The sequence below is a fragment of the Acanthochromis polyacanthus genome, chromosome 18, assembly GCF_021347895.1.
Source record: "Acanthochromis polyacanthus isolate Apoly-LR-REF ecotype Palm Island chromosome 18, KAUST_Apoly_ChrSc, whole genome shotgun sequence".
Lineage (NCBI taxonomy): Eukaryota > Metazoa > Chordata > Actinopteri > Pomacentridae > Acanthochromis > Acanthochromis polyacanthus.
The window spans coordinates 582,678-605,610 of NC_067130.1; the positions used below are offsets into that span (position 1 = coordinate 582,678).

The 22,933-nt window shown below is 42.1% G+C and overlaps 1 protein-coding gene and 1 long non-coding RNA gene across 5 annotated transcripts in view; one reads left to right on the forward strand and one right to left on the reverse strand.

The window, feature by feature from the left end:
* atp8b5b (ATPase phospholipid transporting 8B5b) overlaps positions 1-15,395 on the forward strand; it is a 70,773-nt gene extending 55,378 nt beyond the window's left edge. For 3 of the 4 annotated variants that reach the window (XM_051938824.1, XM_051938826.1, XM_051938823.1), the window contains 19 exons: positions 607-765; positions 4,447-4,535; positions 4,943-5,136; positions 5,286-5,494; positions 5,648-5,691; positions 5,775-5,940; positions 6,186-6,374; positions 6,527-6,642; positions 6,730-6,894; positions 6,994-7,105; positions 7,275-7,380; positions 8,083-8,233; positions 8,536-8,719; positions 10,113-10,336; positions 11,904-11,987; positions 12,066-12,311; positions 12,439-12,577; positions 13,666-13,796; positions 13,917-15,395. In XM_051938824.1, coding sequence (XP_051794784.1) covers positions 607-765; positions 4,447-4,535; positions 4,943-5,136; positions 5,286-5,494; positions 5,648-5,691; positions 5,775-5,940; positions 6,186-6,374; positions 6,527-6,642; positions 6,730-6,894; positions 6,994-7,105; positions 7,275-7,380; positions 8,083-8,233; positions 8,536-8,719; positions 10,113-10,336; positions 11,904-11,987; positions 12,066-12,311; positions 12,439-12,577; positions 13,666-13,796; positions 13,917-14,177 — 2,969 coding nt within the window. In that variant the 3' untranslated portion in view covers positions 14,178-15,395. The remainder of the gene's footprint in view (positions 1-606; positions 766-4,446; positions 4,536-4,942; positions 5,137-5,285; positions 5,495-5,647; positions 5,692-5,774; positions 5,941-6,185; positions 6,375-6,526; positions 6,643-6,729; positions 6,895-6,993; positions 7,106-7,274; positions 7,381-8,082; positions 8,234-8,535; positions 8,720-10,112; positions 10,337-11,903; positions 11,988-12,065; positions 12,312-12,438; positions 12,578-13,665; positions 13,797-13,916) is intronic. The other variant, XM_051938825.1, reaches the window with a different exon arrangement.
* Positions 796-2,693, reverse strand: LOC127530917 (uncharacterized). Its single transcript, XR_007937708.1, has 5 exons — positions 2,577-2,693; positions 2,009-2,458; positions 1,600-1,746; positions 922-979; positions 796-863 (listed from the first exon to the last, which is right to left on the reverse strand). It is a non-coding gene; the product is annotated as an uncharacterized LOC127530917 (long non-coding RNA).
* Positions 15,396-22,933: the final 7,538 nt, after the last annotated feature.

Here is a 22,933-nt window from a genome sequence, read left to right on the forward strand (position 1 = left end):
TGTGTACTCACTACACTATAAGAATAAATTCCATCAATAAACAGGAAAGAAATATTTACCAGAAAAACATGTTTTTAAAAACTGTTTATAATTGAACATTAAAAATGTACATAATGAAAAAATCTGCTAAATAAAGTTTTTTTAAAGCAGTTTTAAATGAAATCAAACGTTCTAGTTTTAGTCTCACACCTTAAAAGAATAAAATACTTTAGTGAAAAAATGGATTTAGTTTTTTATGGGGAAAATCTGTAAGTGTTTTATTCTTCAATCTTTAATAAACATTTTTTCTTTCAAAGAACAGAACATATCTGAACAATTATTGTATTTTTTACACAATTTAAATACAGTAAAAAGAGACAAGTAAAAGAACAAGTTAACATAAATTTAAATACAAATTTTTGATGTTATTGAAAGTTTTGGGCCTCTTTATTAAATGGCCAACGTGTAAATTAATGCTTTATTTCTGTAATTTTATCAGATATTATCTGGAATTTAACAGGATGGGGAGAATCTATAAAATATCTGAGTTTTTTCAGATGCTACACTCCTGAAAACGTCCCGTTCTTGATGTGAAACCTGAGGATTATTCTGTCTACCTGTCCTCAGGTGAAGTTCGCTGTGAGCCTCCCAACAACCGTCTGGATAAATTCAAAGGAACGCTGACCATGGACCAGCAGGTGTCTTCTCTGGACAACGACAAGGTGCTGCTCAGAGGATGTACCCTCAGGAACACCGAGTGGTGCTTTGGCCTCGTCGTCTTCGGAGGTAAATCTGATCTCTTAATGCAGGTAAACTCCGATCTGACCTACCTGATCAGGTAAACTCTGATCTGACCTACCTGATCAGGTAAACTATGATCTGACCTACCTGATCAGGTAAACTATGATCTGACCTACCTGATCAGGTAAACTCCGATCTGACCTACCTGATCAGGTAAACTCCGATCTGACCTACCTGATCAGGTAAACTATGATCTGACCTACCTGATCAGGTAAACTCTGATCTGACCTACCTGATCAGGTAAACTAAACTATGATCTGACCTACCTGATGCAGGTAAACTCTGATCTGACCTACCTGATGCAGGTAAACACCGATCTGACCTACCTGATCAGGTAAACTCTGATCTGACCTACCTGATCAGGTAAACTCTGATCTGACCTACCTGATCAGGTAAACTATGATCTGACCTACCTGATCAGGTAAACTCCGATCTGACCTACCTGATCAGATAAACTCTGATCTGACCTACCTGATCAGGTAAACTATGATCTGACCTACCTGATGCAGGTAAACACCGATCTGACCTACCTGATCAGGTAAACTCCGATCTGACCTACCTGATCAGGTAAACTCTGATCTGACCTACCTGATCAGGTAAACTATGATCTGACCTACCTGATGCAGGTAAACACCGATCTGACCTACCTGATCAGGTAAACTATGATCTGACCTACCTGATGCAGGTAAACACCGATCTGGCCTACCTGATCAGGTAAACTCCGATCTGACCTACCTGATCAGGTAAACTCTGATCTGACCTACCTGATAAGGTAAACTCCGATCTGACCTACCTGATGCAGGTAAACTCCGATCTGACCTACCTGATGCAGGTAAACACCGATCTGACCTACCTGATCAGGTAAACTCCGATCTGACCTACCTGATCAGGTAAACTATGATCTGACCTACCTGATGCAGGTAAACACCGATCTGACCTACCTGATCAGGTAAACTCCGATCTGACCTACCTGATAAGGTAAACTCCGATCTGACCTACCTGATCAGGTAAACTCTGATCTGACCTACCTGATGCAGGTAAACACCGATCTGACCTACCTGATCAGGTAAACTCCGATCTGACCTACCTGATCAGGTAAACTCTGATCTGACCTACCTGATAAGGTAAACTCTGATCTGACCTACCTGATCAGGTAAACTCCGATCTGACCTACCTGATCAGGTAAACTCTGATCTGACCTACCGCATCTGGTAAACTCCGATCTGACCTACCTGATGCAGGTAAACTCTGATCTGACCTACCTGATGCAGGTAAACTCCGATCTGACCTACCTGATGCAGGTAAACTCTGATCTGACCTACCTGATGCAGGTAAACTCCGATCTGACCTACCTGATGCAGGTAAACTCCGATCTGACCTACCTGATGCAGGTAAACTCCGATCTGACCTACCTGATGCAGGTAAACTCCGATCTGACCTACCTGATGCAGGTAAACTCCGATCTGACCTACCTGATGCAGGTAAACTCCGATCTGACCTACCTGATGCAAGTAAACTCCGATCTGACCTACCTGATGCAGGTAAACTCCGATCTGACCTACCTGATGCAGGTAAACTCCGATCTGACCTACCTGATGCAGGTAAACTCTGATCTGACCTACCTGATGCAAGTAAACTCCGATCTGACCTACCTGATGCAGGTAAACTCCGATCTGACCTACCTGATGCAGGTAAACTCCGATCTGACCTACCTGATGCAGGTAAACTCCGATCTGACCTACCTGATCAGGTAAACTCTGATCTGACCTACCGCATCAGGTAAACTCCGATTTGACCTACCTGATGCAGGTAAACTCTGATCTGACCTACCTGATCAGGTAAACTCCGATCTGACCTACCTGATGCAGGTAAACTCTGATCTGACCTACCTGATGCAGGTAAACTCCGATCTGACCTACCTGATCAGGTAAACTCTGATCTGACCTACCTGATGCAGGTAGAGCTGATACTGTTGCTCTGGCTGTTTATTCTGCTGATAACAGAAGAATAATAATGATGATATGAAACAGGTTAATGTATGCTGGATCCTGCAGGGGGCGCTGGAGACACACATAGAGACCTGGAGCGAGATACTGACCAACACTGATTAAAAATTAACATGTACAGCTGTAAAAACACACAGAGTTATTCATTCTGCTGACTAATGATTGATCAGGAATCAATCAGCATTTTGTTGGTAACTTTGGGATCTGGGGCTGATTTTTGTTGAAGCCTTTAGTCTGGATTCTAACTCATACAGGAGGAGGAAAAACTAGAAAGAGTGTTAGTGCAGCGATTTCATCACTTTTACAGCAGAATATTCACCAGAAAAGCAAAGATTTCTGCCTCTTTCTCATATCGACGTCCAGTTTTGTTTTCCTTGATTCCTCCACTCCAGAACGATTCAGGTGGAAATATCATCCTCTCTATCTATAAGACATATTTATTTCACAATGAATGATATAACAAGCTTTTTTAAAATAACAGTGAGTTAAAGATTTTTTTATTTTTTTTAGCATTTATTTAACCAGGTTAGTCCCAGTGAGATCAGAGGGCAGCAGCATAGTCACATTAAAAACATCCATCCTCTGTACACCGCTTTATCCTCACTAGGGTCATGGGGGGTGCTGGAGTCTATCCCAGCTGACTCGGGTGAAGGCAGGGGACACCCTGGACAGGTCACCAGTCTGTCACAGGGCTACATATACAGACACACAATCACACTCACATTCACACCTACGGACAATTTAGAGTAACCAATTAACCTCAGCATGTTTTTGGACTGTGGGAGGAAGCCGGAGTACCCGGAGAAAACCCACGCATGCACAGGGAGAACATGCAGACTCCATGCAGAAAGATCCCAGGGATTTGAACCGGGGATCTTCTTGCTGCAAGGCTACAGTGCTAACCACTACAGTACTGTGCAGCCACATTAAAAACAGAAAACAACAAATAAAATTAACAACATTAAAACTTGCTCACACATAACACCTGCACATAGACCAGGTAGACTGTCAGGATTTCACCAGAACTTTAAACTCATTCAGTGGAACAAGGGCTTGAAGTTGAAGTTCAGATTGTAATTTATTCCAAGCGTCAGCTGCAGAGAACCTAAATGCTTCCTTGCTCAGCTCAGATCTTACTTTAAGGACGACAAACTGCAGAATATCCATAGATCAGAGATCGTAACTTCCACGTTTCCTTGTTAAAAGACAAGGCAAATAGGAAGGAACAATAGCCAGAATGGTTCTGTAAATAAACACATACCACTTGAAGATGTCCAGTAAAATAGAGCTCACAATGGTGAGTAAGGGGACCACATCGGACCATAAATCTCAGCACCCCATGGTAAACACTATCCAGCATGCTAAGACACCTAGCAGGAGCCTTCATATACAGCACATCTCCAGAGTTCTCCAACCCGAAGGCTGCTTTTATTTAAGTCAGATTTAAACTCATATTGAAGTATTTTTACTGCTGTCTTAGTGCTTGTACTTGAATAGAAGATCAAAATATTTCTCCCACCTCTACTAACTACCACTGCATGCATATATTCACCTCTTCTGTACAATTAATCACATATTTAGAGCAATTTAGGCAGAATTTACTGTTTAAATAGTGTCTATAAATGTTGAAACCATCTGATCTGACCCCGACCCTCTCCAGGTCCCGACACCAAACTGATGCAGAACAGCGGGAAGACGGTCTTCAAACGGACGAGCATCGACCACCTGATGAACGTCCTGGTGCTGTGTGTGAGTTTATCAAACACAACTACACAAAAACTACACATGTACGTACGTTTCAGCAAGAGAAAATAAAAATGTTTTTCAACTCTGACTTTTGAATATGTTGAAATTAATTCATTTCATGGTGATTTCAGCAAGAATCTTCAAAACTCTGGAGATCAGAAGTAAAGTTTGTGTTTCAGTAACAAATAAATTAAATAAACTATACATATATGAACATGTAGAGGTTCTGATCAGGATTCATGCATGTGTTTAGTTCAGATGAAACAAATCAAAGGACGTCGCATGTTTTTGTAAATACATCCTTTGAGCCATCTGAATCCACACTGACATGTAACCTTCATAAACATGGTGATTTCTGATGCAGATGTTTCTAGATGACTGATGAAGCTGTGTGTTTCTTCCTTCATCAGATCTTCGGTTTCCTGGCCACCATGTGCACCATCCTGGCCATCGGGAACGCCATCTGGGAGGTGAAGGAGGGATCCGTTTTCACGGCGTTTCTTCCTCGAGAGAACGGCATCAACGCCGGCCTCTCCTCCTTCCTCACCTTCTGGTCCTACGTCATCGTGCTCAACACGGTGGTGCCCATCTCCCTCTACGTCAGGTACCACCAGTGGGATGGACCAGGAGCTACTGGCTGGTGTTCTGCTTTATGCTCCTCCATCTGAAGTTACTGGGTGTTGTCCTGCTTTATGTTCCTGAAGCTACTGGCTGGTGTTCTTTATGTTCCTCCATCCTCCTGTCTGTCCTCAGTGTGGAGATCATCCGTTTGGGGAACAGCTTCTACATTGACTGGGACAGGAAGATGTATTACCCCAAAAACGACACTCCAGCCCAGGCCAGAACTACCACGCTGAACGAGGAACTGGGTCAGATTAAATACATCTTCAGCGACAAGACGGGCACCCTGACGCAGAACATCATGAGCTTCAACAGGTGCTCCATCAATGGAAAGGCCTACGGTGAGCTGCTTCTCCTCTAGAAGACTCATGGAGTTTAGTTTACACCAGAAGATGGTTGATTTGAGCTGTTTCACTTAAGTAAGATGTCTAGAGTTTAGTAGTTGTTTCCAATAATTGATGGTTGATTTCTGAGTTTATTTCTGTTTCTTCCAGGGGAGCTGTTTGACTTCACTGGACAGAGGCTGGAGATAACGGAGGTTAGAGGAGAACACCGACACATGGTTCAGGGAATCTAAAATAAGTATTAATCTACAGTTTCTGTTTCTGGTTTTCTTTGCAGAAGACAGACAAGGTGGACTTCTCCTGGAACCAGTTGGCTGATCCAAAGTTCGTCTTCCATGACCAGAGTCTGCTGCAGACAGTGAAGGACGGAAACCCGGAGGCTCAGACCTTCTTCCGTCTGCTGGCTCTGTGCCACACCGTCATGCCAGAGGAGAAAACAGAGGGTGAGGGTCCTCTGATGGACATCCTTCTGACAGACGCCCTTCTAAGGGACGTCCTTCTGACAGACGTCCTTCTAATGGACATCTCTCTATTGGAAGTCTCTCAGCTCTCAGCACGTCATGATTCCGATGATCAGAAGCCTGATGAGTTGGGTTTTGATTCTGAAGCTGTCCACTAATGCTTCCTCTTGTGGGCATTTTAAAATCTAACCTAACTTTCCTCCTCTTCTCCTTGTTTCTCTCCTCAGGAGACCTGATCTATCAGGCTCAGTCTCCTGATGAAGGTGCTCTGGTGACGGCAGCCAGAAACTTTGGTTTTGTGTTTCGCTCTCGTACACCAGAAACCATCACCGTCATGGAGAACTGCAGGAAGGTCGTCTATGAGCTGGTGGCTGTTCTGGACTTCAATAATGTGCGGAAAAGGATGTCGGTAATCGGTGAGAGAAAGTAGTGAGAAGATTTCAGTCCCTTTGCTGCTTATCAGAGGATTTACTGGAGAGAAATGGAAAATTTTTCATGTAAGAATCTTCATGTGAGGCTTCTGTTGGTGAGCTTTCTGGTATAAAATGACTTTGACTGTGGTTTCCAGTCCGTAGCCCAGATGGAAGGATAACTCTGTTCTGTAAAGGAGCAGACACCATCATCTATGAACGACTGCATCCCTCCTGCAGTAAACTGATGGGAGTCACCACCAAACATCTCAACGTGAGTGAAGCCGGTTTTATAATCTGTATTTCAACTTAAAAAACTTCTCTACATATATAACGGCTCTAAATTATTCAACCAAACCAGGATTATGCAGGCGACGGTCTCCGGACGCTGGTTCTGGCCTACAAGGACTTAGATGAGAGCTACTTGGCAGAGTGGAGACAGCGCCACCATGAGGCCATCACCTCCATTGAGGATCGAGAGGAGAGACTGGATGAAGTTTATGAAGAGATAGAGAAAGACATGATGGTTGGTTTACCTGCTGCAGCTTAGCAGAGAAACCAGAGTGTTTTTATCATCAGGAGATTTAGAAATAAATTAAAATCATGTTTCTTCTGTGATCTTCAGCTGCTGGGAGCGACGGCTGTGGAGGACAAACTGCAGGATGGAGTTCCTCAGACCATCGAACAGCTGGCTAAAGCTGACATTAAAATCTGGGTGTTGACGGGAGATAAACAAGGTTTGCTAAAATGAAAACATGTTCTATTAATTATGAATCCCAGTGAGGGAGGGAGACACACTGGAACTTCCATTTGTGAACCACCAAAGCATCGGAGTTCTCCATGTTCAGCAGATTAATTAAATCATTCATTTCACCACAATAACTGACTGTTGTTGATGTGAAACAGAGACAGCGGAAAACATCGGATATTCCTGCAACATGCTGAGAGAAGAGATGAAGGACATCTTCATAGTAGCAGCAAACACAGCTGAAGGAGTCCGAGAGGAGCTACAGTAAGTCTGAAGAACTTATTCTGCTGATCGGAGGACATTTAAACATATGAATTCATTCAGTAACACTGACGTATTTAAGGATCCCACTCTGCCTTTATCTTATGTATGTGTTGTGGCTTTTAGTGCACATTAAAGGTCTGTAAAGTTCAAACCAAAGGGAGGTATTGTCTCTGACAGGAGACTGCTCCTGCAACACCTCAACTGAGATCCAGGCTTTTCTGTTGTTACACAGTGATGTCATCACGTAACACAGTTTATAATGAGAAGCTCTCCTCCATTCCTTCATCACTAAAGCTGCCTCTGAAAGACTCCCTATCCTCAGAGATCTGGAGCTAAAAGACATAACATATATCAGCTGACCAATCAGAGCCTCCTGATCAAACAGAGCCAGCTGAGCTTCAAAACAGGAGAAGTTCATCTGCAGTTTGTCAGAAAGTAGTTTTTCTATTTAACTGATCCTGTTTCTGCTGTTGAATGTCAGCGAAGGGCGTCTCTGTTTACAGAAATTAAAGGCAGATAAAGGTTTATAATTAAACTCAATAAACTGTTAATACTTAAGCCGTGCTGGCTTTATGTTAATTATCTTTGGACAGGAAATGACTCAATGATCGGATGTTTTACTGTTTGTGGATAAAATCCAGTCCAGAGCTGAATACTGAGCCTTTCATGATGTGAATAAAACTCCCGTCCTCCTGTCTGCAGGACTGCTAGAAGGAAAATGTGTCCGGAGGCAGCAGAGGAGCCATCGGTGATCAGATCTCGAGCTGGACTGTTCTGGCTGCAGAAGACTCAGAGTGTTCAGGATGAGAAGGTGGACGGAGACTACGGCCTGGTTATTAATGGACACAGTTTGGTAGGAAGCCTTTAAAGGAACTTTACTATTTAGGTAGCCGGAGCCAACAAAATAAACTGTCCTCGGTGTGACTCAGTGTCCTGAATTCAGAGAAAGAAGCTCTGTTAGGTGTCTTGTTTTTTAAGTCTACATTTACCTGGTTGGGGTTAATAAGACTACCAGGTTTCCTGCAGCTTCACCACAGTGGAGGCTGTTAAATCGTGAAATTCCACCACTAATGACATGGAGGTCTCTGAATGTCCCTGAGAGCATGGATGTATTTTCAGACTGTGGAGATAATCCCTGGTTCCTTCCACCTTCAGGCCTTTGCTCTGGAGAAGAACATGCAGCTGGAGCTCCTGAGGACGGCCTGCATGTGTCAGACGGTGATCTGCTGCAGGGTCACTCCTCTGCAGAAGGCCCAGGTGGTGCAGCTGGTCAAGAAGTACAAGCAGGCCGTGACTCTGGCCATTGGGGATGGAGCCAACGACGTCAGCATGATCAAAGGTAAAACTGTGGATCTGAACCGTCAGTAGGGCCAGGATCTACTAGATGTGAACCGTCAGTAGGACCAGGATCTACTAGATTTGAACCGTCAGTAGGACCAGGATCTACTAGATTTGAACCGTCACTAGGATCAGGATCTACTAGATTTGAACCGTCACTAGGACCAGGATCTACTAGATTTGAACCGTCAGTAGGACCAGGATCTACTAGATTTGAACCGTCAGTAGGACCAGGATCTACTAGATTTGAACCGTCACTAGGACCAGGATCTACTAGATTTGAACCGTCAGTACGACCAGGATCTACTAGATTTGAACCGTCACTAGGATCAGGATCTACTAGATTTGAACCGTCACTAGGACCAGGATCTACTAGATGTGGACCGTCAGTAGGACCAGGATCTACTAGATTTGAACCGTCAGTAGGATCAGGATCTACTAGATTTGAACCATCAGTAGGATCAGGATCTACTAGATGTGAACCGTCAGTAGGACCAGGATCTACTAGATTTGAACCGTCAGTAGGATCAGGATCTACTAGATGTGAACCGTCAGTAGGACCAGGATCTACTAGATTTGAACCGTCAGTAGGATCAGGATCTACTAGATGTGAACCGTCAGTAGGACCAGGATCTACTAGATTTGAACCGTCACTAGGACCAGGATCTACTAGATTTGAACCGTCAGTAGGACCAGGATCTACTAGATGTGAACCGTCACTAGGACCAGGATCTACTAGATTTGAACCGTCAGTAGGACCAGGATCTACTAGATGTGAACCGTCAGTAGGATCAGGATCTACTAGATGTGAACCGTCAGTAGGACCAGGATCTACTAGATGTGAAACGTCAGTAGGACCAGGATCTACTAGATGTGAAACGTCAGTAGGACCAGGATCTACTAGATGTGAAACGTCAGTAGGACCAGGATCTACTAGATTTGAACCGTCAGTAGGATCAGGATCTACTAGATTTGAACCGTCAGTAGGATCAGGATCTACTAGATTTGAACCGTCACTAGGACCAGGATCTACTAGATTTGAACCGTCAGTAGGACCAGGATCTACTAGATGTGAACCGTCACTAGGACCAGGATCTACTAGATTTGAACCGTCAGTAGGACCAGGATCTACTAGATTTGAACCGTCAGTAGGATCAGGATCTACTAGATGTGAACCGTCAGTAGGACCAGGATCTACTAGATGTGAACCGTCAGTAGGACCAGGATCTACTAGATTTGAACCGTCAGTAGGACCAGGATCTACTAGATGTGAACCGTCAGTAGGATCAGGATCTACTAGATGTGAACCGTCAGTAGGACCAGGATCTACTAGATGTGAAACGTCAGTAGGACCAGGATCTACTGGTACTAACCCTGTTAATCTGTTCCTTTAGCTGCTCACATCGGAGTCGGGATCAGCGGTCAGGAGGGGATGCAGGCGGTTCTCTCCAGTGACTTCTCTTTCGCCCAGTTCCGGTACCTGCAGCGCCTCCTGCTGGTCCACGGTCGCTGGTCATACCTGCGCATGTGCAAGTTCCTGCAGTACTTTTTTTACAAGAACTTCACCTTCACCTTTGTGCATTTCTGGTACGCCTTCTTCTGCGGTTTCTCTGCACAGGTGAGAGACGTATTCAGAGAGTCTGGTATGATTTTACATGTTTCTATGGTTTACATACAGCGTGAAAAATAAAGAATCTAGTAATGACCAAACAGCCAAGCATAAAGGTTTACACCATGCACTTCAATAACTCCTGTAGCTCTTATTCTCTATTGACTAATGGTTAGACACATGCTCAGTCAACAATTATAGGTTAGTTATAGGTCTTCCTGGAAATATGACAAAGGTAGTGTCTACAGATACGGACCCGTACCCGTAGCCTGTGGCCTACGGATACGGCACTTTCCATTTGCCAGACAGATATGGACCCGTACGCGAGTCTCGCGAGTCAAGAAGCTGCTAACCACTGCAAACTGTTGAAAGGTAAGCAAAGGTTAAGGTTAGGGTTGGTGTTAGGGTCAGGTTTAGGGTCCGTACCTCCAGCGTCTACCGGGAGTCACGTGACCAGATCTCGCGTATCTGATTGGCAAATGGAAAGTACAGGTCCGTACCTCTAGCAACTACCTATGACAAAATCTGCTACTGGGTCAAAAATATACATAGAGTTAACATATGCTAACATATGGTTAAAGTTCTTTCATCTCAATCATCCACCAGCTTCTGGCAGGTTCTGGTTCACTAAACTGCTGCAGTCCAAATAAAGCTGTTGGTTTCTGACAGACGTGTTTCTTCAGTTGATGGGTTTGAGTCTCATAATCAGATGAAGAGTCATCAGCTGTAGTCAATCATCACCGTTCATACAGTTTAGAGGCTTTCTACATCATTAAATGTAGCTGTATGTATAGTTTAGACCCAGCAGAGCTTATCATATTTCATATATGAAAGAACCAACATGTAGAGTTGTTTTCTTGTGTTTCAGTGATTCTGTCATAAAAATTAGGAGTTCTAGGAGTCAGTAGAGCCATGATATACATGATCTTTACAGATGTAGGGAACTGTTTATCCATTAGGATAAGTAACTGTATTAACTGCAGGTATCTACTTACTTTAAGGATACTGTTGTAAATATCCAGAACATGGTGTAAAAATAAGCTTCTGTTTTCAGGGAATGAACCAAATGAAATCAGAACCAACTGAGAGTCTTTAGTTGTTTTAGTTGTTGTAACATGCTCTATAGCTAACATCTAAACTATATAAAGCAGCTTTTTATAGCAGATAATGTTGTTTTTAGATCTATTAAGATCTATGAACAGACTGTTTTTAACTTTAATTACCTCTCATTAACAGACTGTTTTTAACTTTAATTACCTCTCATTAACAGACTGTTTTTTAACTTTAATTACCTCTAATTAACAGACTGTTTTTAACTTTAATTACCTCCATTAACAGAATGTTTTTAACTTTAATTACCTCTCATTAACAGAATGTTTTTAACTTTAATTACCTCTCATTAACAGACTGTTTTTAACTTTAATTACCTCTCATTAACAGAATGTTTTTAACTTTAATTACCTCTCATTAACAGACTGTTTTTAACTTTAATTACCTCTCATTAACAGAATGTTTTTAACTTTAATTACCTCTCATTAACAGACTGTTTTTAACTTTAATTACCTCTCATTAACAGACTGTGTATGACGAGTGGTTCATCACCTGCTATAACTTGGTTTATACGGCTCTACCGGTCCTCGGCCTCAGCCTCTTTGACCAGGTCTGGACTAACATCAGACATCGTTCAGAGTAGATCCTCCCATGTTTTAATGTTCTAACATCCTATAACTGTGTTCAGGATGTAAACGACCGCTGGAGCTCCCGCTACCCTCAGCTCTACTCTCCAGGACAACTCAACCTGTACTTCAATAAGAAGATCTTTGTTCGCTGCATGATGCACAGCTGCTACAGCTCCCTCATCCTCTTCTTCATCCCCTGGGCCGCCATCCACGACACGGTCAGAGATGACGGGAAGGACATCGCCGACTATCAGTCCTTTGCTCTGCTGGCTCAGACCTGCCTGCTGGTGGTGGTGAGCATCCAGGTGAGAACCAGATCTCCTCGTGATGATGGTTTCTGGACCATATAGAAGACATGGAACATGCAGCTAGCTCTACTGAACTGAGCTGTGGATAAACAGATGAATAAATCCGTCTACCTCCACTGTTTAGCTGTGTCTGGACACCTACTACTGGACGGCTGTGAACCAGTTCTTCGTGTGGGGAAGTCTGGCCGCCTACTTCGCCGTGACGTTCACCATGTACAGCAACGGCATGTTCCTCATCTTCACCTCCGCCTTCCCCTTCGTTGGTGAGAAGATTCAGCCGTTCATAGGCTCTTTTCATGACTTCAGACAGAATTCATCCTCTGATTAGCGAGTCTGTGGACATTTCAAAGTTCAAACCTTCCAGTCCTTTAGAGGAGATCAGATTTATTCAGCACTTTAAAACATGAACACAAAGTAGGAGAGATTTAATGACTATCTATTATCCTCAGATTCATGATCTGTTATTAACTGGGTTCAGCTGGTAAATACAGAGTTAATGTGATGATGTGTTTTCATGTCCTGTACACGAGGCGTTCATCAGAGGTCTTTGAGGCTTTTAGCTATAAAACATAAAATAAATATTAACATTTTACACAGTTTAGTTGTGGTTGTTTTGGGTGATTCTGAGGTCACGATAACATGCAGTTTATCATTTTTGAAATTGTGTGTGATTTTCCAGAACATATTACATGTTAATATTCCTGATAAGAGAAATAGTTTTTCATTCCAGATGTTATAGAAAACAAAAATATATACTCTGAAATAATATAGAGCCATTAAAAAACCAACTAGAGATTTCTGTCCAGTTTTAGGTCAGTCAGTGGGTTTATGGTGATTTCTGGTGTTCTGGATGTAGGACTGCAATGGGTAGGAGTGGGTTTATAAAAGTGATAGTTAGTCAACAAAAACTCAGGGAACAACTTAAATTATGACAATTTTCTGAAGGTTTAAATTGCTGGAGTCAAACTGACCCCAAGGACAGCAGATGTCAGTAAATTTGAAGGTAGTAGGAGAGTTAATCTTCCACTTTGATTCACATCACTGTAAGGTTGTTTAATTAACTGGAATTACACAATATAATCACCTACTACTAATATGCTGTAAATAACACAAATAACATGTAGGTCTATGCACATACAAACAACTGTACTTTATAAAAACAGCTCTACCTTATTGTTTATGGCATTGTGACTCTTGTTAAATGTTCTGTTATTTATTTTTTTATAAAGTCATTCCTCAGCATAGAGGACAGTCTCCTCTACTGCTCAGACTGGATGAGCATAAATAATAAACCCTTTTACTTTAAACCCTGGCTTCTGATCCAGTGTTCTTGTCTTTGTTTGGACTTCAGGTACAGCTAGAAACTCTCTGAACCAGCCTAACGTGTGGCTGACCATGTTCCTGGCTTCCTTGCTCTGTATTCTACCTGTGGTGGCGTTCCGCTTCATTCTCATCCACTTTCGTCCCACCATTAACGACAAGGTGAGGAAATGAAACACTTCAAACTCCCACAGAGACTCTTCTGCAGGTTCTGTTCCCTGTAGGAGGTTGCTGTGTGGATTGGTGTAATACGGGTCCTAAATGAGTAAATCTTCTCTCTAGGTGAGACATAAGATGAGGAAGGAGGCGCTGCCAGCCCCGCCTCCACGCCGCCCTCCTCAGCGCCGTCCCAGCACCCGTCGGTCGGGCTACGCCTTCTCCCACGCCCAGGGCTACGGGGATCTGGTGACGTCCAAAAAGTTCCTGAGACCCCTGAAGAGTCGACCGGCCCTGTTCATCCAAAAAGACTCTGCTCTGGCTCAGAACGAACCACAGCACTACCGGACCATCACCGAGGAGCCGGAGAGGTCGATGAGCCGCTAAAGGGAGGTAGGAGAGAAGAAGAACCTCTAAGTGGAGGTGGGCAGGGACAGAAACACTACAAGGAGTGGATATTTGAGTTTATTTTCTACTTATCATGGTACAGTTCACTACTATACTCAGTATAAAACCTGCTGGTGTTTTCTAACGGATGAATGTTGAATCTGCAGAATAAAGAAACGTCGGTGCTTTAACTTGTTTTTGCTTGTAAGTACAACTTTCTGATCCTGGTTTACTGGTGGTCATTTTTTACACAGTCCTTCAGTTTTAGATGTTTCTCAACAACTTTTAGTTCTTTTCTTTTCAGCTGATCTCAGTTTGTAGAGTTTAAACCAGCAGTCGGTCCAGAGTTAGAGAATCAGCTGCTAAAAACACAATCTACCGCCAAAACAAGAGGTTAAAATCACGTTATTTTACTAAATCTACGTACTTGTTATTGTCTGACTTTAATTTTCCAAAAACATAGACCACAAATTCATGTGTTTTTCTTAATAATTCCATTCTGATTTGTCATAATAATCGTGTGTGTATAAAATATATATTATATATATAAGCAGCTCTAAAAATCCTTCCAGTGAATTTAAATTTCTAAATCAAACATTAATGAGGAAAACTTTTAAACTAATCTCATTTTAGGTCTAAAATCACCCTGAGGTTTTTAAAATGACCACAGCTTTAGTAACTAACTATGAACTGCTATCACATTCATTTCGCCTGATTTTTGCACTACTTGTTGAGGTTTATGTGAAGGTTAAATAAATGGCTGCAGCAGATCCAAAGAACTGCTAATTTCATCCAACAGAAATTTGTACTTGTTTGTTTTTTTATCTATAAAATGTTGAAGTGAATTCTCTTCCAGTCTGCAAAATTCTAGAACTATGATTTCAGTTTTACTCGAAATCAGTGATTTTTCTTCCTGTGTTTTTTCTTTTATAGTTTACAGAAGTATTTACATGATGACTTTTGAACGTTGTTTTATTGTTTGTTGGTCCCTTTAATATTCATGAAGGTGTTCAGGATGCAGCCAGGGGTCAGTGTTGGTTTAAACTGTGCTTTTAGAACCTCTAAAATAAAGGTTAATACTCAGACCGAGCCGTGACCTGCATACAACATACATGACGTCCCACACGCTGTGACTTTAGATCAGGTTTTGTTCTTTACTGAGACTGAATCATTTCTAACTGCAGGATCAGCTGTGAATAAAACAAACTGATAAACTTGGAGCGTCGTTTCATTTAATAATTTATCTATTTACTGAAATATGCAGAACAGTCCTCTCCACATTCATGGTTTCATGGAGTCCTGAGAATAAAGGACAGAAACGTCTGCGATGATCCTGAATATTTTATATCCTGACCTGGTTCAGAAAGCCTCGGATCAGACCTGCACCACGTTTTCCTGCATTATAAATGCAGCCGTGAGCTCTTTCTGTTGTCCTCTCTGCTGTAAATTCTACCATATATCTGCTCAGTATGCATCCAGCTCACTGCAGCGTCCTCTGAGACGTGACCTTCTGATGGAGGGATGTCCCACAGAGGCAAAGATCCAGGACAGACTTCAGCTCATGAACAGGTTGGTGTCTACTACACTACACTGCTGACAGAAAAATGAACAAAAATCAGGTTTATAATGTGTTTGGTTAGAGGTAGAGGTTTGGGTTTGATGCTAAACAATACACAGAATAAATGCAGAATGTGGCCTGTTAGACTGGATTTGAACACTGGAAGCTCCTATAGCGTTCCTCCCTCCTCTTTAACCCTCATTCATGGCTGCAGACGTCAGCAGTCTGTCGGTCTCCAGTGAAGGTCACTGCGTGATCCACAGCCAGGAATGTCCTTTAAATAGCCTGCAGAGACACACCTCAACTATGACAGAGCATATCCATAGTTATCCTGGTAGAAGGATACAGTAGAAGATCAGAGATTCTAATGTTACCTCCTAGTACTCACTCTGATTCACTGAACCAGGAATAAGCAGCAGTTTACCTACAAATAGTCCCCAGAGAAACACCGGAAACAGACCAGTGACAGAACAAAGATAAAAATAAAAGAAGCAAAGTGCACATTTATAAATAGACACAGGAAAGCACAAACGAACCTTACAGAGATCCTCCCTGACACCATTCAACCCCTGAGTCAAAGTTCAGGTTGGTTTCTTCTGTAAGGAGAGACGGTAGCTTCACTCAGAAAGAGAATTTCACACCCGGCCGTCCACATTTGTGGACTACAGACCACTAGCCAGCAGAACACTCACACTCCAGGTTCTAACCAGAAGACGGCTTTTCTGAATGCAGGTTTTCCTTTTATAGTTTTCATTTTCAGTCCCAAACACGATGACGTTATTTCTGGATGAAAACTCTTTTTTCCTGGCTTACATGAAGCTCTTCCACTCATTTTCTTAGTACCTTCCAGCCAAACTGCATCTAATTTGGCACAAAAACTCACCAATCTTCATCATTTCCTCCTGACTAAGAGGACAAACACTTCTCTGGTCCACTGTGACTTATGGTGATGTTTAGTGGTATTTTTTGTAATTAAATGCTTAAAGAGTTTTAATTTTGGAACCTCTAAGAACTTTCCTGCAGGTCGAATCGGCAGTTTTATGCATATAGGTGTAGATCGTAAAGAATTAAATCAACAAATCTAACTAAAGTTTGCATTATATTTAAATATCTGCATCAGTTTAATGTTGTTCTAGAAGGAGCTGTGTGATTTAGTCAGGTCAGTTTAAAGACCACTAGTTTGAAGATAAAGAAATAAAACATGAGCATGAAGGGTTAGAATCCAGTCATCTGTGGTGTCATCTGGAAATTCTTCTTATGTCTGCATTAAAGGAACTTTTAAAGTTGATTCTTCTTTCTGCCAATGAATGAACTACAGTAGCCTTTCATGAATCTTCTTCTTCTTTTCCTTTCAGCTTTTCTCTTCAGGGGTCGCCACAGTGAATCAATTGCCTCCATCTAACCCTGTCTGCTGCATCCTCTTCTCTCACACCAACTACCTTCATGTCCTCTTTAACCACATCCATAAACCTCCTCTTTGGTCTTCCTCTAGGTCTCCTGCCTGGCAGTGGGAAACTCAGCATCCTTCTACCAATATATTCACTCTCTCTCCTCTGGACATGTCTGAACCATCTCAGTCTGGCCTCTCTGACTTTATCTCCAAAGCCTCTAACATGTGCTGTCCCTCTGATGGACTCATTCCTGATCCTATCCATCCTGGTCACTCCCAAAGAGAACCTCAGCATCTTCAGTTCTGCTACCTCCAGCTCTGCCTCCTGTCTTTTCCTCAGGGACACTGTCTCCAGACCAAACAACATGGCTGGTCTCACCACAGTTTTGTAAACCTTTCCTTTCATTTTAGCTGAAACTCTTCTATCACACATCACACCTGACACTTTTCTCCAGCCGTTCCAGCCTGCCTGTACACGCTTCTTCACCTCTTTTCCACACTCTCCATTTCTCTGGACTGTTGACCCTAAGTACTTAAAATCCTCCACCTTCTTGATCTCTTCTCCCTGTAACCTCACTCTTCCACTTGGGTCCCTCTCATTCACACACAGATACTCCGTCTTGCTGCGGCTAACCTTCATTCCTCTCCTTTCCAGGGCAAACCTCCACGCCTCTAGCTTCTCCTCCACCTGTTCCCTGCTCTCACTACAGATCACAATGTCATCTGCAAACATCATAGTCCATGGAGACTCCTGTCTGACCTCGTCTGTCATCCTGTCCATCACCATAGCAAACAAGAAGGGGCTCAGAGCTGATCCCTGATGTACTCCCACCTCCACCTTGAACTCCTCTGTTACTCCTACAGCACACCTCACCACTGTCTTACAGTCCTCATACATGTCCTGCACCACTCTAACATACTTCTCTGCCACTCCAGACTTCCTCATACAAAACCACAGTTCCTCTCTGGGCACCCTGTCAGAAGCTTTCTCCAGATCTACAAAGACACAATGCAGCTCCTTCTGACCTTCTCTGTACTTCTCTATCAACATCCTCAAAGCAAATATTGCATCTGTTGTACTCTTTCTTGGCATGAAACCATACTGCTGCTCACAGATGTTCACCTCTGCCCTTAGTCTAGCTTCAACTACTCTTTCCCATAGCTTCATCGTGTGGCTCATCAGCTTTATTCCTCTGTAGTTGCCACAACTCTGCACATCTCCCTTGTTCTTAAAGATGGGCACCAGCACACTTCTCCATTCCTCGGGCATCTTCTCACTATCTAAGATCCTGTTGAACAACCCAGTCAGAAACTCTACTGCTACCTCTCCGAGACACTTCCATACCTCCACAGGTATATCATCAGGACCAAGTGCCTTTCCACTCTTCATCCTCTTCAATGCCCTCCTCACTTCATCCTTACTAATCTTTGCTACTTCCTGGTCCACAACAGTCACCTCTTCTACTCTTCGTTCTCTCTCATCTTCCTCATTCATCAACTCTTCAAAGTACTCTTTCCATCTTCCCATCACACTATTGGCACCTGTCAACACACTTGCATCCTTATCCTTTATCACCCTAACCTGCTGCACGTCCTTCCCATCTCTGTCTCTCTGCCTTGCCAACCTGTACAGGTCAGTCTCTCCCTCCTTACTGTCCAACCTAGCATACAAGTCATCGTAAGCCCCTTGTTTGGCCTTTGCCACCTCTACTTTCACCTTACGCTGCATCTCCCTGTACTCCTGTCTACTCTCTTCAGTCCTCTCAGTGTCCCACTTCTTCTTAGCTAACCTCTTTCTCTGGATCCACTCCTGTACCTCCTCATTCCACCACCAAGTCTCCTTATCTCCTTTCCTTCCAGATGACACACCAAGTACTCTCCGACCTGTCTCCCTGATCACATTTGCTGTAGTTGTCCAGTCATCTGGAAGCACCTCCTGACCATCCAAAGCCTGTCTCAACTCTTTCCTGAAAGTCATACAACACTCTTCCTTTTTCAGCTTCAACCATTTGGTCCTCTGCTCTGCCTTTGCCCTCTTCATCTTCTTCACCACCAGGGTCATCCTACACACCACCATCCTATGCTGTCTGGCAACACTCTCACCTACCACTACTTTGCAGTCACTGATCTCCTTCAGATTACACCGTCTACACAACATTTAGTCTACCTGTGTGCTCCTACCTCCACTCTTATAGGTCACCCTATGTTCCTGCCTCTTCTGGAAGAAAGTATTCACTACAGCCATTTCCATCCTTTTTGCAAAGTCAACCACCATCTGTCCTTCTGCGTTCCTCTCCTGGATACCAAACCTGCCCATAACCTCCTCATCATCTCTGTTTCCTGCTCCAACATGTCCATTGAAGTCTGCACCAATGACAACTCTCTCACTTCTAGCGATGCTCTGCATCACTTCATCAAGGTCCAACCAGAATCTTTCCTTCTCCTCCAGCTCACATCCTACCTGTGGAGCATACCCACTAACATTGAACATCACACCTTTGATTTCTAGCTTCAGGCTCATCACTCGATCTGACACTCTTTTTAACCTCCAGGACATTCCTAACAAACTCCTCCTTCAAGATAACTCCTACTCCATTTCTCTTCCTATCTACACCATGATAGAACAACTTGAACCCTGCTCCTAAACTTCTAGCTTTACTACCTTTCCACCTGGTCTCCTGGACACACAGTATGTCCACCTTCCTCCTCTGCATCATGTCAACCAGCTCTCTACCTTTTCCTGTCATAGTTCCAACATTCAAAGTTCCTACTCTCAGTCCTAGACTCTTGGTGTTCCTCTTCTCACCTTCCTCCCCTCCTTCTTCGACCAACAGTCGTCCATTTTCCACCAGCACCCTGTAGGTGAACAGCACCGATGGCGGTCGTTGTTAACCCGGGCCTCGACCGATCTGGTATGGAAGTCATACATTTGATTCGCATGTTTGATTTGGCCAAAGTTTAACATCGGATGCCCTTCCTGACACAACCCTCTGTATTTATCCGGGCTTGGGACCGGCACAATAAGACACTGGCTTGTGTCCCCTTGCGGCTACATTAGTAGCCTTTCATGAATAAGAGTAAAAATTATTAAGATTTAAGATCCCAGATCACTGCAAATTTACAGAGTAAAGCCTCATTAGGTCTCAAATATCTGGAATCTTTGGTTTAGCAAGAAATGAATCAGCATAAACTCAGCTTTTTTGAGGCAACACCTCAAAAATGCTGAGGCTACACCAACCACCACCAGAACCGAAGAAGCCTCTTGGATGAGAGGTGAAACGTCTTCAAGGAACTTTCTTAAAGTCCAGTGGATTGATTTAAACTACTTTGGATAACCATGACCTGGATGAATGAGAACCTACACAGACAACTTTACACTAAATTTCCTTCACTAAGCCAGCCCTCTGGACTTCCAGTAAGCTGTGTTCCTATTGGCTGTCCAGGTGGCTGCTTGGTGTTATCATGAACACCTGAGCAGCTCAGTGTCTTCCTGCTTTATGTCTGCAGTCAAACATTTCCTCTGCTTCTCTTCACTGAACCTGGTTTGGCTCCGTTGCTTTAGTTTGTTCTTTAGGTGTTGGCTTGCAGCGTCCAGCAGTAAAATCCTCTTTAATGTGTTTCTTGGTGTGTTTTAGGGCTTTGTACTGATAGTTGTCTTGGTAAATGTGATTCTTTAGCCACAGTTAGCACATGGTGCTAATGTGTGCAGTGATTAGTGGATTTGGTGCAGCTGAGTTGTGTCTTGCTCTTGGCTGTAGTGAGTCTTTAGAGGTTTTTGGTTGTTTGTGAACCAACGTTGGTTGTCCAGAAGGTAAGAGTTCCTGTCCTGATTCTCTGCTTAAAGAGCTTCTCTGGTAGGCTGCAGGAGACTTTAGCGTTTGGGTTGTGCTAGTTTGGTTTTTGTACGGTTTCATTTGGACGACTATCTTGAGGCCCCTCCATGTGGTTTAGTGAGGTTTTCTGGAACAGTTCTACAAAGCAACCTGCAGCAGAAGAGACTTTGAGAGTTTTTAGGAAGTTCTGGAGACCAGACTTTAGAGCAGCACAAACATTTGTCAGCAGTTTGAGCAGGAGAAGGTGAGCTTCAGAGTAGAAATGAGAAGGAAACCTTGTTGACCCGTGTGGTGAGGTCCTGTACCAAGAGTTTGAGCAGGTTGTGAAGAGTCTGTAGTTGTTTGGTCTGAAAGCAGCAGAAGAGTCGACTCATTAAAGGAGAAAACAGGAGATATTGTTGGTTCTTCTGTCGCTCTGCAGTTTCCTTAGACTGAATATCAAGTTTCTATTTTAAATGATTTACTGTGTGAGCCCAAGAAGACTTCAATAAACTCCCTCCATCCCCTGGACACAACATATTTTATTACCATGTTTAATCCTTTTGTTTCAAATATATTTTTGAGTTTAAATCATAGTTTTAGCATAGTTTTTTTTTCTCTCTCTTTGCTTGTGTAGTTTTGTCATCTGTGTGAAAGGTTCTAAATAAAGTTGAATTGATAAACAGAATAAGTGACTAACTCATGATTGTGACAACAGAAGTATTTTTTATTGTGATTTAAGGGTTTGTTTCATTTTTAAGGTTGGGGTTAAAATCTTGACAGAAAAAGATTAAAGAAATAAACTACATTAAAAGGCAATTAAATCAAAGGAAAAACATTTTATACAATCAAGCTTTTAAAAAGAAAATCAAACATTAAATACAATTAAATTATATTAAACAGAAGATACAAAGCATGTAATTATGAAATTAAACATTTTAAAACAAATATTAAAGATGAAATATTTTAGATAACTAAATATTTAAAAATACAATTAAAGAATATTAAACATTTAAAACATTTAATTATTAAACCTTTAGAATGACAACATTTAATTAAAAGTTAAATGTTTAATTAGAAAATTAAATCTTAAAGACAAAACTTTAAATAGGAATTAAACAGAAAATACAATGAAGCATTTAAAAATAAAATTAAACATTAAAAGGTGGTAAAACATTTAAAAAGAAAAACCTTAAAGATTTCATGTAAAAATTAAACATTGGGAAAGAAAAGGAAATTTTTCAGACAAGCCAATAAAACATTTGAAAAAACAACAATTAAACATTAAAAAGACAAAACATTTAGCAATCAAATCAGACATTAGAAAAGAATAAAAGGTGAGAAAACTTCTAAATATTTAAGAAGAATCAAACTAAAGACAAAACATTTGAAAAGACACCAGTTAGACTTTAGAAGATCAAATTAAACAGAAGAGACGATAAAACGATGAAAAAGAGCAAAAATAGATAAAGGTCTTAAAGCGTTTTCTAGTCTGAAATGAAAACATCAAGTTGTTTCTTCAAACATTTCCTCTTTCTGTGTTCTTGGTTTGACTGTGGACAGATTTACTAAGAGCTCATTTCAGAAAACTGCTTTCCCGATAAAGTCTACTAGTAGTTGAAGGCATCGATCAAACTAATGTTACCTTCTGATCTCCACAAACTTTACTGTTCAGTGAAGAGAATCAAAGTTTGTTCAGGATTTCTAAAGAACCCACAGGTGAAGGTCTGAGAAGAACTCAGATGGATGGTCTAAATGTGAAATCAAGACTCATGGTCACAAGTTTTAAGGCTTCTGTTCACCACAAAGTTCAAAGTAACACAGAAGTACTGAGAAACTTTTAAGACTTCAGTCCTCAGACTGTCTGAAGGTTCAAACTAACAGTGAACTACTCAGGAACTGATAAGATTTCAGTCCTCATACTGTCGTTAGGTTCAATCTAACAGTGAACTACTCAGGAACTGATAAGATTTCAGTCCTCATACTGTTGTTAGGT